Here is a 19,901-nt window from a genome sequence, read left to right as displayed (position 1 = left end):
ACGAGTTTGATAGATTGATAGGTCGATCAGTTTCACAGGTTGACTAGTGTGGTCGATTGAAACTTAACTCAACAGATGTCCATATAAACCAATTGATCGATGCAAAATGATCTGTTGGAACCAATCGATTGGTTGGTGCCAGCAGGGTATTGAATTACCTGATGTAATCTTAGGTTTTGGAAAACCTATTGGTTGCAAAAATAAGAACTACCGGTCACTATAAAAAAAACCATTAAATCTTATTGAATCATAGATCACTTGAGAAAATGTTGGTAGGCTTTGGTAAGAGTTTTACTCTTTTGTGGTTGGAAGGAGATAGTTACCAATTAGAGATTGAACAATGTGCGCTAACCCACATTCCGATGTAGGAAACAACAATTTGGAGAGGTAAGATTGTCGTTATTTTATCAACCCTAAACCGCTCCTCAGAGTCTTAGGCAATTCAACTAGAAACAACACCAAGAAGTTAATACAACTATATGCAGCATGATGATGAAGAAGTGTAACGCTCAATTAGTAACTTGGCCCGAAGCACTCGGTATAAAGCATTCCACCACTATGACTACTCCTCTGATTTTCAACTCGATGATGAGAATCTTGTCCAAACGTACTATCCATCATATTAATTATGGGATTAGGGATGTCACCTTGAATGAAAACTTTTAAAAAGAACCCCCTTACGCTATTTTGTAGAAAAAAAAAAAAGAAAAAACCAAAAAAAGGAAAAACTTCTCGTTATACTATTTCCCAACAAAAAAAATAGTAATCCAAAATGCTTCATTCTATTTCCAGGACTATATATGCGTTTAATTCAAATTAATTTCTTCACATATGATAAGCAATTCAAATGCATACAATGTAATTTTTTTTTTTGATAAGCAAATGTAAGTTATTGAATCTGCAATTTTTTTCCTCACACTAAAAGGAGATAAAGTTACGTTGAATTGGAAGATTGTTGTGCTATTTATGACAAAAGTTACGAAATCATAGAGCACGTTTGATATAAGGATTCTAGAACTCAGAATTATGATTCTGTTCAAATCAGTGTTTGTTTACAAAAAGTAAAAGTGGTTCTTATTTGACTCACTCAGAATTAGTGTTTGGTTTGGATGGTTCTGATTCAAGGTTTGAACCTTGATGTGATATTTTAAATCAGAATAACCTCTAATTCTAAAACCGTCCCCTCTTAGTTTTGGGTGGTTCAAACTCCTGATTCTAGTTCTGGTTTCAGAACCATGATTTGAACCCAAAATCATGAATCATGGTATTAATTTTAAAATCAAAACTAGAATCACCATGATTTAAACATTCATACCAAACAAAGCCTTACAAAAGTCATCCTCGTAGATATTTAATTACAAACCAGCCCCTCAAACCAATACACTATTACAATAATGCCAAGTCAAATAGAATGACCACCTGCAGCAACCGGTTGCACCCACAAAAAAAATATATTAAAAAATCTTTAACATTCACTTAAAGCATCACTTACTTATACTTAATCCGTTTATTTTACCGATTTGAATTTAAAATTTAAGTTTTACTATAATAAAAAACTTTTAAAAATAATTACATTTAATTTTTTTACTACAGTAAAATCTTTTTACAAAAATGTTCATATTAATTTAAATTAAAAACTCGAATTAACCTTTTATAGAATTATTAATCACTTGCCACATAAGAGCCGAACCATGCAGCCGGCTGGATGGAATCAAACTCCAATATATATATATATATATATATGTATATATATTTCTTGTTGACATGAGAGCTGCACATGCATGTTTGTACATGTATGTTTGTACATGTAGTGACAGTGCCACTTTTTAGGTTTGGAGTTGTATTCTTTGTTGGCTTTGATTTTGTGTCCCTTTCATTTGGCTCTTTGAGTGCTTTCAGATGGATGTAGACAAAGGTAGTGATAGCTAAGGCAGAGATGTACTATTTCTGAATCATATGAATTATTATTATTATTACTATTTATTTATTTTTTTTGGTTAATGAGTTTTATAATTCCCAGCCCAAGGGTCAACGAATTAGGAAGGAGTTTGTTTTTGGTCACTGGTTTAGCTAAGTTTTATGATTGACCTCAAGAAATACAATTAAAGCAAAAGAGAGCTACAGGAATAATGAATAGAAACTTTTCCTTCTGCTTGATCGAAATTCTAGAATTTAACGTGTTTTTAAAAATACTGAGACTATTGATGTAGCGAAATTTAGTTATAAGTAATCATTTATTATTTTTATTGTCGTTCTTTCTAATTTATTAATTTAACTTCGTTTTGTTATTAGTTTGTCATTTGTCTTATTAATTATTTTGTTATCCTTTTGTATGTACGCTATAAATAGTTACCAATTGTAAATAGGGAGACATGAATAATTTGAGAATTGAATGGGGATTTTATCTTTAATTGGGGGTTTTCTTCTTATGAGGTTTCTTTAAGTAGATTTGAAATGTCATATCCTGTCTTCTGTCCAAGTTAGACTAGTAATCGAGCTCGTTCGGTTCGTTAATTCGAGTTTTTAATTCGAGTTGAGATGTGATGTTGTGTGAGAGCTTTTTACTGTAGTAAAAAAAATTAGATGTGACTGTTTCTGAGAGCTTTTTACTGTAATAAAATTCGAATTTTAAACTCAAATAAGCGAAATGAACGAGGCCAATTATTCTATCTTTTGCGAAGAGAGTAAACTATTGATTTCTCCCAAAAACTCTGCTCCTTGCAGCTGGCTTTCTTAAAATCTCGCCGCAAATAACTCATACAACTGAATATCAGATATGTAAGTTGCAAAAAAAAAAAAAAAAAAAAGTTAGGAATTTGAATACATGACCAAGAGAGTAATTTTGACATTTTCAAGAATTTGGCCGAGTTGGTTGGTTAAAGGGGATACAATTTGACATTAATTTGCAACATATAATGTATCCTACTTTTGAGTTTTTTTTTTTTCAAAAACATTGGGTGAAAGTGTTATTCAGCTAATTAAACGACCTTATTATTGACGCATTTAAAAAGAATTCAAAAAATGTCAATGTTCTATAGTCGGAAGAAAATAAATATGCTCAATTTAAATTGAGGCCAGCTTCTAGTCACTATGGCATTGGCACCTCTTTAATTTGTACAGTTGGAAAGTCACTCTTTTATAGGTGCCTGTCAATCCTTCACTTTTATTTTCTCTTCGGCTGCTTCTCTTTTTCCTTTAATTGTTAACGGCTATATTACTCACAAAATTGAAAAAAGAATTCCAGCAACAGACACAAATAGGTTTATTATTTGAATTTGGGTGGCTAAACCTTGAATTTAGTATTGGATTAGACGTTTTTGCCTTATTTATATCCATTTACTTTATATTTAGAGCAGAAAAGGTGAAAATTTTTGAAATTGTGATGGTTAAAAGACTTTCTAAACTATTGCAGGGTCTTTTGGTTGAGTAAGAATCTATCTTTTGTGAAAAATGGTATGAGTAAAAGTAGGTTTATTTTGGAATGAAAAATAATCCGCATGCTTTACAGCATATTTAAAACCATAGGCATTTATCACTCTTGTGAATTACTAGTCTATATCATCATAAATGACCACCTAAAAAAAGAAAAGAAAATATCAAAAGAAAAGAAGATAGGATATAAACATGACCAGTCGACACCATTCAAACATTATCACTTATCTCCATCTCTAGTTTACCTTCATTGCTCATGTACAATAATTTGATTAACTCAAACAATTAAGGTAAAAAGTCAAAATAATTGGATGAACTTGATAAGATTGTAGATCCTTGTTTTTTTTTTTTTAATACAATACGGAATTAAACCCACGCCTTCACTGAAATCTTCCGGCATCACTAGACCAAGCGGTTTTAAATAGATCCTTGATCATTTAACATACAAATTAAGCATCGTTCATTTCGTGGATTCGAGTTTTCAATTCGAGCTGAGATGTGACATTTTCTGAGAGCTTTTTACTGTAAAAAAAAAGTTAGATGTGACATTTTTTGAGAGCTTTTTACTGTAAAAACTTAAAACTGAAAACTCGAATCGGTGAAATGAACGAGACCTAAATATGTAACCTCCAAATTAAGTTTTCCCAATCTAGGAGTCCTCCCTAGTCCCCTCATATGCTTCTTGAGATTATTATTTGTCGTATGCTGTATGGATTTTTCAAATGCAATAATAAGGTAAATTGCCCTCAGTTTGGCCAGCTAATAACTGGCCACAACCTTTCAGAGGTCCTACTTAGATGTTGCCGTTTTAACTAATGTGGTCGTATTTTAGCATTATTGTCGTTTAATGATATTGTCGTAAAATTTAATGTTGTTTTCACTTCTAAAACTATCTTCGTTTTGAAATCTTGATCTTATCGTTTCCTTAATATGTTTTCGCTCATATATTGTTGTTCTTGTAGCGTTCTTTACTACTGTTGTCGTTTTCTTTATATCTTGTGGTTTTACATGATAATGCCGTTTCTATGCGATATCATAACGCGAACTTTTGTTGTTTCAAAACGTTGTCGTTTATAATTATTGTTGTTTTATTGATTTGTTGTCGTTGTAGACTCAAGACGAATTCCACTCCAGGTGTTCTGGATCTTCAAGAGGGTGTCACGTTCCAACGATTCTGTAATTACTAGAACTCTTGTCATTTACTAATTTATGGTCGTTTTCTGGATATGATGGTTTAGGATACTGTCGTTTCTCATGATATTGCCGTTTTTCACCTTGTTGTCGTTTCCAAGATGTTGTGTTTGGTGCTTTCCGTGACGTCTTTGCCAAAGCTGGAATAAATTCGTCAAGACAGATTTTTTTTCAGAATTCAATTTGTTCTCGTTTTACTTTTCTATCAGCTAATGTTCAGTAGATAGCCCATCTGGTTATATATATTTATGAATTATCAATAATCAAATTCATACCAAATAATTTTTATTTTTTAGTACTAAATTTTTTAAGGAAAAAAAAAAAAAAACACACAACATTTGTTGTAATTCCTGGAAGGCTCTTCAATCTTCAATTTCACAAAAAAAAAAAAAAAAGAAAAAAAGAAAAAAAAAAGATTCATCCATGGACCAAAGAGAGTGTACTTTTCGTAGGAATATTGGGATTATGAGACTTAACATGAAAACGAAAGTTGTGTTTGTATGGAGACAAAATTCTTATATTTAAGAAGCGCGGTTTGGAATTTCAAAGCAAGTTCATGAAGACATATCAGCTTTGCGTCTCAGAGCAATGTTCCCTCAGAGAAAAACGACGAGTCTTCTATAGATTAAGCGACGCAAACGGATACTGATCGTTTGGCCAAAAGCGAAGTGACAAAGATATTGGCCTTGGACCACATAACTGACATAAAGCATCAATAATCTTGGGATTTTTTTTCCCATGCCGTTTTTCTTATGTTGTCTTTTCTTTTAACATGCTAGTGTCATTTTCTAGAGTGTTCTCGTTTAATAAATTTCTGTCGTTCATTCATTTAAAAAAAAAATGTCATTTACTCGTGTTTTTTTGCAGTTCTTATAAGATTTCCCGAAAATGTTGTCGGTTTTTCTATGATTTTGTCGCTTTTAGAATTCTTCCCTTTCAAACATAGTATTTACCAAATTATTGTGTTTTGAAAAATTGACGTCTACCCTCAAGAAAGGGGGGAAAAAAATGATGTCGTTTTCCTTTGATGTTGTCACTTTGTGTCTGTATTGTCTTTTTTTATTATGTTGCGCCATTTACCATGTTATGAACTAGATTCTGATCAGGAAGTACTATTTTATCTACCCAAAACTGGAATGACTTTTGGAAATAGTAAAATCCCGTTTGTGCAGTCTATTTCTGAACCAAAAAGACAAATTTCAAGTAGTGCTACTCAGTATTCGAATTTCCAATAGCCTTATTATATTGGCAATAAACGCACGACCACTAAATACTAATAGTGTTATAACCCACGTGATTTTTTTTTTTTTTTGAGCGAGTTTATCATTTTTCTTTCTTTTTTTTGTTTTTGGTTCCTTTGATGTGACTATAAATAGTCTAGCTGAACTGAGTACATCAGAGAAGAAAGTTGCCTTTGCTTGTTTTTTTATCAGTCACAAAGAAAACTTGTTACCAGAAAGTGTACATATATAGTAGAAGACAAGTTTTATCCTTTTCCTATCAAGTATGCTGGCAATATTGCGAGATAATCTAGAGATTCCTATAAAACGAAAGGTCGTTCAAAAAGTCCTTATCTTATAAACAAGAACTATCCCCAAGAATAATGTAGAGAAGAGAAATACTAACATCACTATTTTTATCAGTCTCTTTTCACTCTGTTTTGACACGTAAATTCTACTATTTCATTTTATGTTTAAATAATAATATATTAGGAAAGTGGAGTCCACGTATCAAAAAATACATACAGAAAGTGATAAAAATAACGATCCTGGCATTTCTCAAGAAGAAATATAACTCAATGAGTTTCGCTTTCTCCTAAGACTTCTCATGTTATAATGAGGTATCAGAGTTTGCTTGTGGTTTGTAAGCCTCTGCCGCATTTTTGTGATGTTAATCTTACTTTACCAGTTATCTTGCGATTTTTTTTTTTTACTCCCGCGGGTTTTCTTAGATGCCCTAATATGCTAAGGTATACTCTTATTTATTTTTTGTTTTTTTTCTTCTTTTTTAAAATAAAACGATATTGCAGCTTCTTAGCCTGGTTTAAATTCATTTCGATGCCGTTTTGAAGATGGTGGTTGTTTAAAATGTTACTGTCTTTTCTTAATTTTTTATGGCATTTTTAGGTTTTTTTTTTCTTTTTTTTAAACAATGGTTTTGTTTGTTATTGTTTTAAGACATTGTTTATATATGCTTTGTCGCTTTTAAGATGTTGTAATTTATTAAGTTATTGTCGTTTTCATAAGATCTTGCTCTTGTTTTTTTGTTTTTTTTTAAACAAAGTTGTCGTTTGCTTCAACGTTTACCTCACATAATTTGTGAATCGAGCGAAAACAAGGGAAGATTCATCGTTGGAGATGGGACCACTTCAAAGAAAGTACTTTTTTTTTTTGGTTGCAGGAATGACATTCCGAGACTACTAACTACGTGTAAATGAAAGATATGTATTTACGCTGATTAAGCAGCGCGGTTTGGCATTTCAAAGTGAGTTCACGAAATAGGAGCTTTGCGCCTCAAAACAATTAAGAGAGAGTATTGTCGTTTTCATTTTGTTGTCGTTTACTGATGACTTTTTGTAGTTTCTTAATATATTGTCGTTTTTCTATGATATTGTCATTTTACTATGATGAAGTTCACCTTTAGAACTCTTGTCGTGATGTCATTTCATTTGTTAAATTATTGTTGGTTTACTGGGTGGTGTCGTTTAAAGTTGTTTCATTAAGCGAAGTTAGAATCCAGATGTTCTTTTCAACGGTGTCGTTTAGAAATATTGTTGTTTATTTATTTATTGTCGTTTTCTTAAAATGTTTCGTTTGATGCTCTCCTTTAAGTGTTTTGTTGATCGCTTGAAACAAATTCATCAAAAAAAACTCCAATCCTATATAACTAGCGAACATAAATTTTTACAGGAAAACGAAAAATTTTCTAGACGACACTCGTTGTTTCTTATGATAAATTTGTTTATTCATAATCCGTGTATAAAGATAAGAGACTTTGAAACAACAAAACATGAGCTTTATTTCTTCTTTTTAATTATTACAACCATAATGAACAAAACAACTCTTCCATCATCATTTCATCAAAAAACCAAAGTACATACTCGATAAATACACACAATAACCTCCAAATAACTCACAACATGAAATTGATTTTATCAATGCACAAGCTAAAAAGCTATATTTTCTTCTGAACACTGACCAAATCCAAAGTAGAACCATAAGCTCTGTTCAAGGCTTCGGCACACCAGCCATGACCATCATCAACTGTAGGCATCCTCACTTCCATGAAAGGCATTGCCGGTTGATAAGAACCCAACTGAACAACACCCGCAAAAACCCTCAGCACGTTTGAGGCGTCTACGTCCATGCACACGCTGATCTCTGGCGCTCCTTTTGGCGCAGGCGGGATCCCAACTATCTTGAAATACCCCAGCAAGTGATTCTCCTCCACCTTCTGCCCCTCGCCCTCGTAGACCACTATCAGCGCCTCCGTCTGGTTGTCATGAGCAGTTGTGAATGTCATCTCCTTCCTTGCTGGCATTGTGGTGTTCCTCGGTATTATGGGAATGAAGTTGCCCCCATCAGCACGGATTCCTATGGCGAGAGTTGCTATTTGAATGGTCAGCAAGTCTAGATTCCCAAAGGGGTCACTAATACCAGAGGCCACTGCTCCTTCAAGTGCAGCCCCACAAACTGCAGCTTCCAACGGGTTCATGCCTTTGTAAAGCTCTTTTCTCTTGCAGGCACTCGTGACGAGATCTTTCACCTTCGGAATGTATGAACACCCGCCTACAACTATGACATCATTCACATCTTCAATTTCTACCTTGGCATCATGGAGGCACTGGGTAACTAGAGTCTCACATTTCTCAAACACCTTTCTGTTCACTTCCTCAAACTCCTGTCTGTGCAAGACCTTATTTATTTTCGAGCCATTTCCCAAGTCCAGATTGATTGGGACACTGGTCTGCGTCGAGAGCTTGTGGATAGCATCCTGAGTCGCGACACGGAGCAAGCCCATCGCTTTGATCTCGTTGATGCTATGGCTTGAGAAAAGTGTATCAGCATTAGGCAATAGATAATGCATCATGTTCTGAAGCAAGTCTTCTCCACCAATGGCACTTCCTGCCAGTGCTCTTATCTGGGAAACCCCTCCTGCTGTGGCAGTCACCGCTACATCGGTATACCCAGCGCCCATGTTGAAGATGAGAGCAATCTTTTCACTCCCACTACCCATGTTATCGTGTGTGGTCTGTTGCTGCTGCTGCGCATATAGCAATGCCACAGCGGTCGGCTCAGGCATGAGTCTCAGGACATGAAGGCCAGCCATTGCACAAGCTCGTTCTATGCGAGTCAGTTGGAATCGGCCGAACGAAACAGGGATCGTCAGAACAACGTGCCTTATAGGCCGCTTAAGTTGGAGTTCAGCCATTGCTCTCAATTCAACCAAAAATATCGCCATAACTTCCTCAGGAGTAGTGGATCTCCAGGCATTGTTCACCAAGGCTGCAATGAAAGGACGGACACCAATATCCAATGTCTGCACCAGAAAGGGAAGGCTTTTACACGCGTGAACGACGGGATCGGTGTCAACTCTGCCTACTAAGCGCTTCATGTTGAAGATGGCAGCTCCAGATAGCATTTCGTGCTCGTTGGAGAGCTGGTTGCTGACCCCCCCTGAAGGGATGTCATCTTTGTATGTGACATATGACCTCATCATCTTCTGGTTTCTTGTGTTTTTGAGGAGCTCAACTTGGGAGCCATTCCAGACTGCAACACTGCACTGCGAAGTGCCAATATCGATCCCGATAGCGATCTCCGGTAAAGTCGATGAAGATTTTTCCTCCCCAGTGTTCTCACTATCAGATGCCACAGTGTATGCTTGTTCAGCCATTCCTGTGTATAAATGACAAAATAAATAATTGAAAAAAAATACAGCAGTCTACAAACAAAATCGCAGATATATATCACACAACAAACTCAACAGTTAACATCATGTGACGATATATTCATTTTTATTTTAAAAACTTTCATTACTGTTGTTACGGAGAAAATCAAACTTGGAAAACGACTCTGATACAATGCCTTTAGTACTCAAGGCGTTTTCACAGAGGTCTTTCAACAAACAGCTCTAAGGTGAAATTTATTGCACGTCAAAATACTCGAAGCTTCATATTCGAAACAAATTTTCAAGAAACTGCTCGAGTTTTAACAAAAAACGGCTCTACGCGGCCGTATCGATTGGTTTAAGGGTCTGAAAGAGAATGTTGTTGGAGGGGGATGATACCCATTGGTACCGTATTCAAAGGATTAGTGAACCGTTCATAATAACATTCATTTGAAAACCGAAAAGATCTCGAGTCCGAAATGAGAGATATATTTTTTTTTCCACCGTAAGAATTATTTGATTTTTGTATTTCTTCCATTATACATGATACATCATAACACTTATTTTTAGGATAATGATTCTTAAGAGCAGATTCATCCCCCTTTTTCTATTTGTGTCTTCATTGCAGCGTTTGAACAAAACGGACGTTATTTTCTCGTGCAAAATATGTGTGTGTATTATATATATGTGTGTGTGTGTGTCTATATATATATATATATATATATATGAGAAAAATAAAAATTGCCTATTCAATAAAGTCAGTTTAGTTTTATGTTTTGTCCATGAAGATTACCACATATATATCTGAAAATGCAAAATAGACAATATCATTTCTTTAAAAAAAAAAATAAATAAATAAAAACTAGGCGAACAACAATATATGGAAACAGAGGAAACCCATTTGGCCATTTCTACAAACGTTTAGTTGAAATGTTTATTTGTTCCAACGTATACAATTATTTGAAGCTATGGAAAATTTGTAGCAGAAAAATTAGGAAAGTGGAAAGGAAAATGAATACTTACTGTTTGAAAGACAGAAAACAGAGCAAAGAGCAGTTAAAAGATGTTGAAGAAGATGATCAAATGAGCAAAGAACAGAACGCAGAATCTGCAGAGTCCGCTAAAGTTAGAGATAAACGAGGTTTAGAGGATCATTATAATAGAAAAGTTGGGTTTAACTTCTAGAGCTTCCTAGAGTTCGTGAGACACCAGAAGAAACAGTCGGTTTCTAGAATGTCTAGAATGTGCACACTCACGACCTGGAGAGCAATTTGTTAGATTAATTATCTAACAAAATGAAATTGATAAAATTACTTATTTCATTTTTATGAAAAATGACTACTCAGTTATTTTTTTTATAAAATATGGTCGTTTTTGTAGTCATTTTATGGATATATATATATATATATATTTTTTTTTTTTTAAAAGTTATTTTATTAATAAAATTTTGTTATTGAGTCATTTTTATAAAAATTTTATGATAAGATGTACTTAAAAATAATAAAAAAATATAAAAACTACAGTATTATCAAATCAGTAAAAAAAAACACCATTGTAAAATATGATGTAATATTTAAATTTAAAGTTTTATCTTTCCTCTTGAGCGACGAAGAGTGTAAATGTGAATGAATGATTTTTTTTTTATTGTCACATTTTCTTGAAATTATTACAAAAAATAAATATTATGCATATTATTTTTATGTATTATGATGTAGGACAATGTTTATCTATAACAATTTTAAAAGGACATTTGTTTAAAAGAACATTTGTTTATCTTCGATTATGTTACTGAGAGTGAAACTTTACCAATATCATGCTAATAGAAAAAAAAAGGCCCCGTTCACTTCGCTGATTCGAGTTTAAAATTCGAGTTGAGATGTGACTTTATGTGAGAGCTTTTTACTGTAGCAAAAAAGTTAGATGTGATTGTCATGTTCTTAGATTTGAGAGTTTGGTTCGTAGAATCAGAAAAAATAAATAAAGTTTATTATTTTTTTAATAAACTGTATATTTGGTATATATTTTTTATTTTAATGTAATTTAGATTAGATTTAATAGTCAGAATTTTAATAAATAATTAATCATCTAGCAGACCTCCTTGTCAGTATGACTTGATTTCTACACGTCGGATCTTATAAAAAATAACATTAGATTGAAACATATGTAGAACATATAATTTTTTATTTAAATTTAACGGTTAAAAAATAATAAATTATGAATACTTTATTTTTTTCTGGTCTTAGAAGAAAAACTTCTTTTTTAAGATTTTCCAAACAACATTGGAATAAAACCATGCGGTGATATGTTATTTAGTATGATAAATTCAAACACACTAAGGTCTGTTCCTTTTACCGATTCGAGTTTTCAATTTTAATTTTGTTATAGTTAAAAGCTCTCCTAAAAAGTTATATCTAACTTTTTTTATTACAGTTAAAAATTCTCATATAATTTTACATTTCAATTCAAATTGAAAACTCAAATCAACGAATTAAATGAGACTTAAATTTCTACCGACAAGAAATTTTAAAAAATTATTCGGTGCATTTTGCAATTGCAAGAAGGGTCCAGACCTATAAGAGGAATCATAGAACAACGTGGCCTCCAGAGGAAACCCGAGAAGGTTAACTAATAAAAATTGGAAGGGCATTTTAGACATATAACGAAATTTAATTAACCTTGTTGAAATACAGCAAAAATATTTTAAACATTTCACAAATAGTACAGCTTTTTTGATAGTACAACTTTATATCATTAAAAATAATTATTATCTTATCTTTGTTGATATACATGAAGCACGTTAAAATCCTTGTTATATTATTTTTGTTATTTTTAAAATATTTTCAAAACTATTATAAAATTGGTACAGTGTAATTATTACAAAGTACTAGTGCCGTACTAGTGCCCTGGGCCACTGCCACCGTTGTTATAGAATCAAAATTTTAAGGTTTTTTCTTTTTTTTAACTATTAGTTAAATGATTAATTATTTTTAAAAAGACATTATACACTTGTTAAATATAACTAGTAATAAGAAGTTAATTATTTTATTTTTTAAAACCGTAATAAATATAAATATATTTTTTAAATTTAATAAGATTATTTATATTTAAATTTAATAAATATTAAAATAATTTATATTAAGTAAAATATGAAGTATGATTAAAGTGAATCACTTATAAATTGCTAGTTAAAATAATTTTCTAACTGTTTTAGATAAGATTTAACTAAAATTTAGAGTGTTCTCTTAGAGATAAGAGCGTAAATGACATTTTATGGTTCTTTGTACCAATCTAAGACAAATTGGACTGATATTTAAGAGCCCATCTCATCTTAGACAATCACAAAAGACTCGTTTAATTTATAGATTAAAAATAAATTATTTAGACAAAAAGTTTAAAAAATAATTACATAAAATGCCTATTTTAGAAGGTTTGAATCTAAAAATAACTACTTATATATAATACTACAAAAATATCTTCTTCTAAATAACGCAGATCTAATACCGAATATACCCTTCCTTATTCTTTATTTTAGGCATGTTCTTATACGGTGAATTTTTGTATTTTGTGGGATGAATTTTCCTAATAATATATTGTATATTGACTTCCGTTTTTAATCCCAATTAATATTTCGTAATAAGTTTTTATTCGTGGTTCTTCATTAAGAGCATTTGGTTTCCAGATAAGTTGCACATTTTTTGGCTTTTTTTTTTTCAGAAAAAAAAAAGCTTTTGAAAGGACCACTGATGGCATTAGATATTTTTGTATGCTTGATTTTCAACTTTGTCTGTGGTTCTTCACTGATGGCAGTTGGTATATATGTTAGTACGTTGCTCCCGTTGTTTTGTTTTGTTTTGTTTTTGTTTTGTTTTTGTTTTTTTTTTGTTTTTTTTTTTCAATTCGTTTACATGTTTCTATGCAATTTTGGTATTCTGGAAAGTTTTTATTTTTTATTGTTTTTTATGATCACAAAAGTTCTATCTTTATGATAATACTAATATTCAAATTTTGTTGCACATATTTAACATCATTATTGTTATTGTTATTATTATATAACTTTATTCTTTATGATAACGCTAGTATTCACTTTTTTTTTTTTTGAAATGAATTGAAATGGTCACATTTTGGTGTCCTTATGTAACACTTTTCTTTTAATGATTGTTGATGGTTGTTTTTGTATCAAGCTCGTACAAGGGTTCATGTTTAATGATTCAGTCTCATGACGAGATTAAGCTCGATTCGTGGACTTAAGTCACGCTCAGAAAACTCACGTGGGCCGTGGTTTGATGGGCCATAAATAATCAAACGGGTCCATTTGTATCTTAATTTGATCTGATTTTAAGTCTCACTTGGGGGTTTTAAAATAATTGGACTAAAGAATGAACGAGTGATGGAGAATCAACCCCAAAAGCATTTGTTTGCCTTTTAGGAGTCTTATAAACCTTTTTCTCAGCCTTTGAAGACTCGAAAGTTCAGAATTTAAGTCACGGAACCTTTTCCTCCGGCGCTAGACGAGAAGATTTTCTATTCCGGAGTAGCTTCTTCTGGAGTTGGCAAGGATTCGTCTCTGTGACAGTTGTTGTTCCGAAGGTGTCACTGTGGATGCTCCCATGGAGGAATCACTGTGGACGCCCCCACGGAGGCATCTCCGCAGATGCCACCATGGAAATACTTCCCATGCTCTAAGAGACTCCTCTGTGACCGACGATACCTCCTATGAACCGAGAGACTCCCTTGTGTCTGAAGATTCTTCCCGTGCTCCATGGAGATTGAATGTGTTAGGTGCTCCAACGATGACTGTTTAGCTAAAATCAGAAGGCGACGCTCTGAAGTTGGAATGATGTGTGTTCAGACCTCCGAGAATAGAAGCGTCCACGGAGCACTAGATTTATTCAAACACTCCATGATCTCCAGACTTGGGAAAGATCCAATGTCAACAAGAATTCGAGATTTAGTCTCCAAATACAACCATTTTGGACAATTTGTTTGTCAAAGAGAAAAGTCACCTGATGTAGGTGCTCCAGAGGGAAATGGTTCGTACATGCCTCTGACAAGGCGTGACTGTATGGCTCCAGAGCAACCACCCAAGACTCCCAAACCTTCTCTTATAAATATCCCTCAGCTTCTTCATTTCAGGGGACACATTACACTTCTAAGACCCTTTTTGACACACATTCTTTATGAGAGATTACAATTTGAGTTCATTCCTCTGAGAGTTGTTCTCAAAACACCTCGTTTGATCTATCCAAACTCGCCAACAAGCTACATTTGAAGTTTCTGAGGTTTCTCCGGAAGTCTGAAAATCCGCCTCTGTAGCTAGACTCCTCTTCAAACTTGTGCTCTTTGGGTTTGAAGTCCTTCATAGAAATTTCACTCAAAAAGTCTCGAAACACTTCGTTTGATATATCCAAACTTGCCAACAAGCTACATTTGAAGTTTTTGAAGTTTCTCCGGAGGTCTGAAATTTTGCCTCCGTGACTAGACTCCGCCGTCCTACAGCACACTTTCAGAAAACCATAAACTGGAAAACCATAAACTTCATCTGATGAGACATATTCTCAGAGACAGCCTATATTTGTTCTCTAAGCACTCCTCTAAAACGGCCTTATCCGCACTTTGCGAGTCAGACAGTTGCTCCGGAGGCAACCTGTGCTTGTCCTCGGAGCATTCTTCCTCTGAAATAGCCTTATCCATACTCTTTGAATCAAATCTCCATTAATCGTTCGGTTACTCCTCCCACCATACTTTGTCGATGCGATCTCCATGACTGAGTTCAATATTCTCCCATGCGCATAGTCGAGAGTGCCTCAGCAACTTGGCGGCAAAGTGGGTCCTATAATCTGATTTCTTCGGCTTACTTTAAGCCTAACTGATCCTCTTTTTTTCGTTGGAAGTCCTATCGTACAATCTTCTCCGTAAATGCTGTGTTTTTGTCTGCATCAGCATTGATATCACTGAATCCGATACTTGCACGTGTATATCACGTACACGTCGTACCCATCAAATCTATCAGGCCCTAACATAAAGGCGACTCTACTAGAGAGATTAGGCCGCTGTTCTACAATGACACCTCGGAACAAAAGAACTCGTCTCGCCCATGAAGGAACTTCTCAAGCGATGGAGGAGTCCGTTTCGCACAACGGAACTCTCAACACTGACACCATGAGGAAAGAGAGCAGCCCACAGAGATTCCTACTTTCTGGATTCAATCAGCTCCAGGAGCTCCTTGACAAAGACACAGTTCCTGGTCCCGCCAATGATGAAACTTCGCAGAAAGACTCTGCCTTTGGAGCAACTCTGAAGCCTTTGAAGCCAACCAATTTTGGGCTGCTAGCCATCTTAGAGCAGCATGCGCATGGCATTGGAAAGTATGCCAGAGACTGTGATTTTCGTCACCGAAAGTTCTCAAAGTCGCTTACGGACAGAGCATATACATGGTATACTACCTCGGCCAAAGTCAATAAAAGCTACGTTGAACTAAAAATATATCATATCAAATTCACATGCGTTACAGCATAAAGTATCATAAAAAATAGATGTTAATTTTTAATTGATTACATGATGCTCCTTTACTCGCCATAATTAGTATTTAAAAAAAAAGTGATAAGTGACTACATCTTTCATATTAACAATCGACAGTACAAAGCTTAACTTCAAGGTCTATTCAGCCATGGCAGCTATGACTAAAACAATAAAATTTTTTCCCTTTTTCAAAATTGATCTCTTGATATTAATCTTCCTTTCCTTTATCCCAAGCCACCAACTTCACCCACTAGATCCTCTAACTCCATCGGAGGTCGACCAAGTTCGAACCATAGTAACCACTTTCGAGCCCAACTCAAGCTTTCACTACGTGGGGCTGGACGAACCGGACAAGCCCACCGTCCTCTCATGGATCGCAGGCAGCCCAAGCCCCAGCCCAAGCCAGCCTCGCCGTGCCTTTGTCGTCACCCGAGTCAACCAAACCACCCACGAGATCGTCATTGACTTATCAAACGACTTCGTTGTGTCCGATAGAGTGTATGAAGGTCATGGCTTTCCTATGCTTACATTCGATGAACAAACGACAGCGATTAATTTGGTGAGGAAATACTCGCCGTTTGTGGCGGCGGTGAAGAAGAGAGGGTGGGAGTTTTACAGTGGGGGTGGTACGGACAAAGGACTAGTAGGGAAAAGAGGGTGGTTCGGGTTATGTGCTACTCTTTTGAGAATACGGTCAACGTTTACACGAGGCCCGTGGAGGGGGTGACAACGACCGTTGACCTTGACTTGATGGAGGTGGTCGGGTTCCGAGATAGGTTCGTGGTTACGGTGACGAAAGCCGATGGGACTGACTACAGAGAATCGGAGCAGAAGTCGCCATTTGGGCCACAGTTGAAGGGCATCGCGGTGGTCCAGCCCGACGGTCCAAGTTTTACCATTAATGGGCATCCTATTAGGTATAGAGCAATATTCATAATCACTACTATTATCGAGTTATTACAAATCATAAATTCACACAATTTTTATTTTATTTTTTTAATTTTTTATAAATAAAATAGTGATAACGTGTTATCTACTAAATTCGTAGATATTATTTACCTTTTTAACTTGAAGTTTTACCGTTCTCTATTTGAAGAAATTTACTTTGTTTATTGGGCCTGTTTAGTTCGCTGATTTGAATTTTTAATTCGAGTTGATATGTGACTTTATGCGAGAGCTTTTTACTGGAGTAAAAAAGTTAAATGTGACTGTTTATGAGAACTTTTTACTGTAACAAAACTCAAATTTTAAACTCAAATTGATGAAGTGAACGGGGTCTAAGTTATTTGAATCGTTAAAGTTCTTTTAAAATTCTAAACACATATTTATAGATGTCAAGTCTATGTTGTTTGTTTTATATAGGTAATTTTGAGATTGTATAAGTTAAATTATATTATTATTTACATGCACTTAATGATTGTGGTCAGATGGGGGCATGGGATTTTCATTTGAGTTTCGACATGAGAGTGGGTCCAATCATATCTTTAGCATCCATTTACGACATAGAGAAGCAGAAATCTCGTCGCCTGTTGTACAAAGCTTTCATATCCGAGCTTTTCGTGCCATATATGGACCTAACTGAAGAGTGGTACTACAGAACATATTTCGATGTGGGGGAATATGGGGTTGGCTTATCAGCAGTCTCACTTGAGCCACTTCGTGACTGCCCAAAAAATGCAGTTTTCATGGATGCTTTTGTTGTGGGACAAGATGGGAAACCCATCAATTTGACAAACATTTTTGTGTGTGTTTGAAAGATCTGCAGGAGGTTTTATGTGGCGTCACACAGAGACTCTTGTACCAAACAGAGTGGTTAATTATATATTATGTCTCTTTCTTCACTTGTAAATTTTGAATTTGTTTTGGATGTGTTTTGTTGTATTGAAATTTTAAAAGTGATTCTTTTGATTTGGTTTTGTAGATAAGAGAAGTCAGGTATGAGGTAAGCCTTGTAGTTAGAATGGTATCAGCAGTGGGCAACTATGATTACATTATTGATTGGGAATTCAAGCAAAGTGGTTCTATTGTTGCCAAGGTAAATGATGAGATGATACAATTAGCCTTTTTTTTTTTTTTTTTTTTTTTTTTTTTTTTTAAGGATATAATTTGTTATAATATTCCACATCTTAATTATCATTAGTGGTGATAAAGGATCATTAGTTTCTTTTGTCTTTTTTAATATATTGATGTAAGAATTTATGATTCTCTTTGTCATACTCGGTAAGTGACAGAGTTAATTTATAAACTTGTGCAGTGGCGGAGTCATGAAATATTTTTAGTAAGGATACTCTTAAAAAAATTAGAGATAATTATATTAAAAAGTGAATAGTTATATATTTCAATATTTGAGTGAAGACACATTTATAATTTTTCTTATACAGTAGGATATGATTAAAATGCGTGTCTCAAGGTGCCCCGCAACTGAATATTTGGTTGATCGAAAATGTGGGTTGCTAAATAGAATTGCTTTATTGCTTATAGGTTGGACTGACTGGTTTGTTGGAAGTGAGGGGAACAAAGTACACTCATAAGGATCAAATGAGAGAGGAAGTTTATGGTACACTTTTATCAGAAAATACATTAGGCTCAAACCATGATCACTTTATAACATACCACCTTGATCTTGATGTGGATGGGGTTGCAAACTCCTTTGTCAAGAACAAATTGCAGACAACCAGAGTAATTGGCTCGCCTAGGAAGAGTTATTGGAAAGTTGTTAGTGAGAAGGCTAAAACCGAGTCCGAGGCAAAGACCAATCTTGGTTCTGGTGCGTCTGAGTTGCTAGTTATGAACCCTAACAAGAGGACTAAAATGGGCAACAATGTTGGTTGCCGTCAGATCCCCGGATCAGCAGCGGGCCCGCTCTTATCGGACAATGATTACGCGCAGATCAGGGGAGCTTTCACCAAGTACAATGTTTCGGTTACTCCATATAACAAGTCCGAACAATGGGCAGGAGGTTCCTATGCTGACCAAAGCCAAGGGGATGATACATTAGCTATATGGAGCCACAGGTACTACTTAATTAGCTTAATTAAATGATTATTTTAAATTTGGCTATTTGATTTGCCTAAATGTTCATTAATCCAAAACTTTTTTTTTTTTCTATTAATGCAGGAATAGGAACATAGGAAATAAAGATATTGTGGTGTGGTACACATTAGGATTACATCACGCACCTTGCCAAGAGGACTTTCCTCTAATGCCCACATTAAGCAGTTGGTTTGAACTCCGTCCCACCAATTTCTTTGAGAGAAATCCGGTACTCAAAGGTCCCGTTCTTTTCGCTGATTTGAGTTTAGAATTTGAGTTTTGCTACAGTAAAAAACTCTAAAAAACAGTCACACTTAATTTTTTTGCTATAATAAAAAGCTCTCACACAACATCACATCTCAACTCGAATTAAAAACTCGAATTAGTGAACCGAACGGACCCTAAAGTAAAGGAACCCAAAGAGGTCAACTGCACCCAAATTGCTTCAATGTGCAACTTTCATTTGATTCACATTCTCTCTGTTTTTTTCTACTGAAGTAAATCATTTACCAATATGAGACGTGCTAGCATTACTTTTTTATAATTGAACGGACTTTCCTCTAATGCCGACGTTGAGTGGTGGGTTTGAACTCTGTCCCTCCAATTTCTTTGAGAGAATCCAACACTCAAAGTAGAGGAACCCGAAGATGTCAATTGTACCCAAATTGCTTCAATGTGTAACTTTCATTGATTTACTTTGTCTCTCTTGTTCTAGTTGAAACATGCCATTTTGCAACACACCAGTGAAGTTCTCAATAATACTTTGAATTTCGGGAGAAAGTATGCCATGGAGCAATTTATATGTTAGGGGATAGTTGAATATATATATATATATATAT

General features: G+C 34.5%; 1 protein-coding gene and 1 pseudogene across 1 annotated transcript; one reads left to right on the top strand and one right to left on the bottom strand.

Annotated features, from left to right (window-relative positions):
- Positions 1-7,627: 7,627 nt before the first annotated feature.
- On the bottom strand, positions 7,628-10,722 carry LOC21395603 (heat shock 70 kDa protein 8). The gene is made up of 2 exons (XM_010109724.2): positions 10,534-10,722; positions 7,628-9,518 (listed from the first exon to the last, which is right to left on the bottom strand). The coding sequence occupies exon 2, from the start codon at positions 9,514-9,516 to the stop codon at positions 7,798-7,800; it is 1,719 nt and encodes a 572-aa protein (XP_010108026.1). The 5' UTR covers positions 9,517-9,518; positions 10,534-10,722; the 3' UTR covers positions 7,628-7,797.
- Positions 10,723-15,570: 4,848 nt separating this feature from the next.
- On the top strand, positions 15,571-19,870 carry LOC21395601 (annotated as a pseudogene).
- Positions 19,871-19,901: the final 31 nt, after the last annotated feature.

This window comes from Morus notabilis, unplaced genomic scaffold (genome assembly GCF_000414095.1).
Source record: "Morus notabilis unplaced genomic scaffold, ASM41409v2 Scaffold159, whole genome shotgun sequence".
In the NCBI taxonomy this organism is placed as follows: Eukaryota; Viridiplantae; Streptophyta; class Magnoliopsida; order Rosales; family Moraceae; genus Morus; species Morus notabilis.
Note: the sequence above shows the minus strand (reverse complement) of the source record. Positions and strands in the feature narration are given on the sequence as shown.

Coding starts and splice junctions, on each gene's coding strand:
- LOC21395603 (XM_010109724.2), bottom strand. CDS start 9,516: ATGGCTGAACAAGCATACACTGTGGCATCTGATAGTGAGAACACTGGG.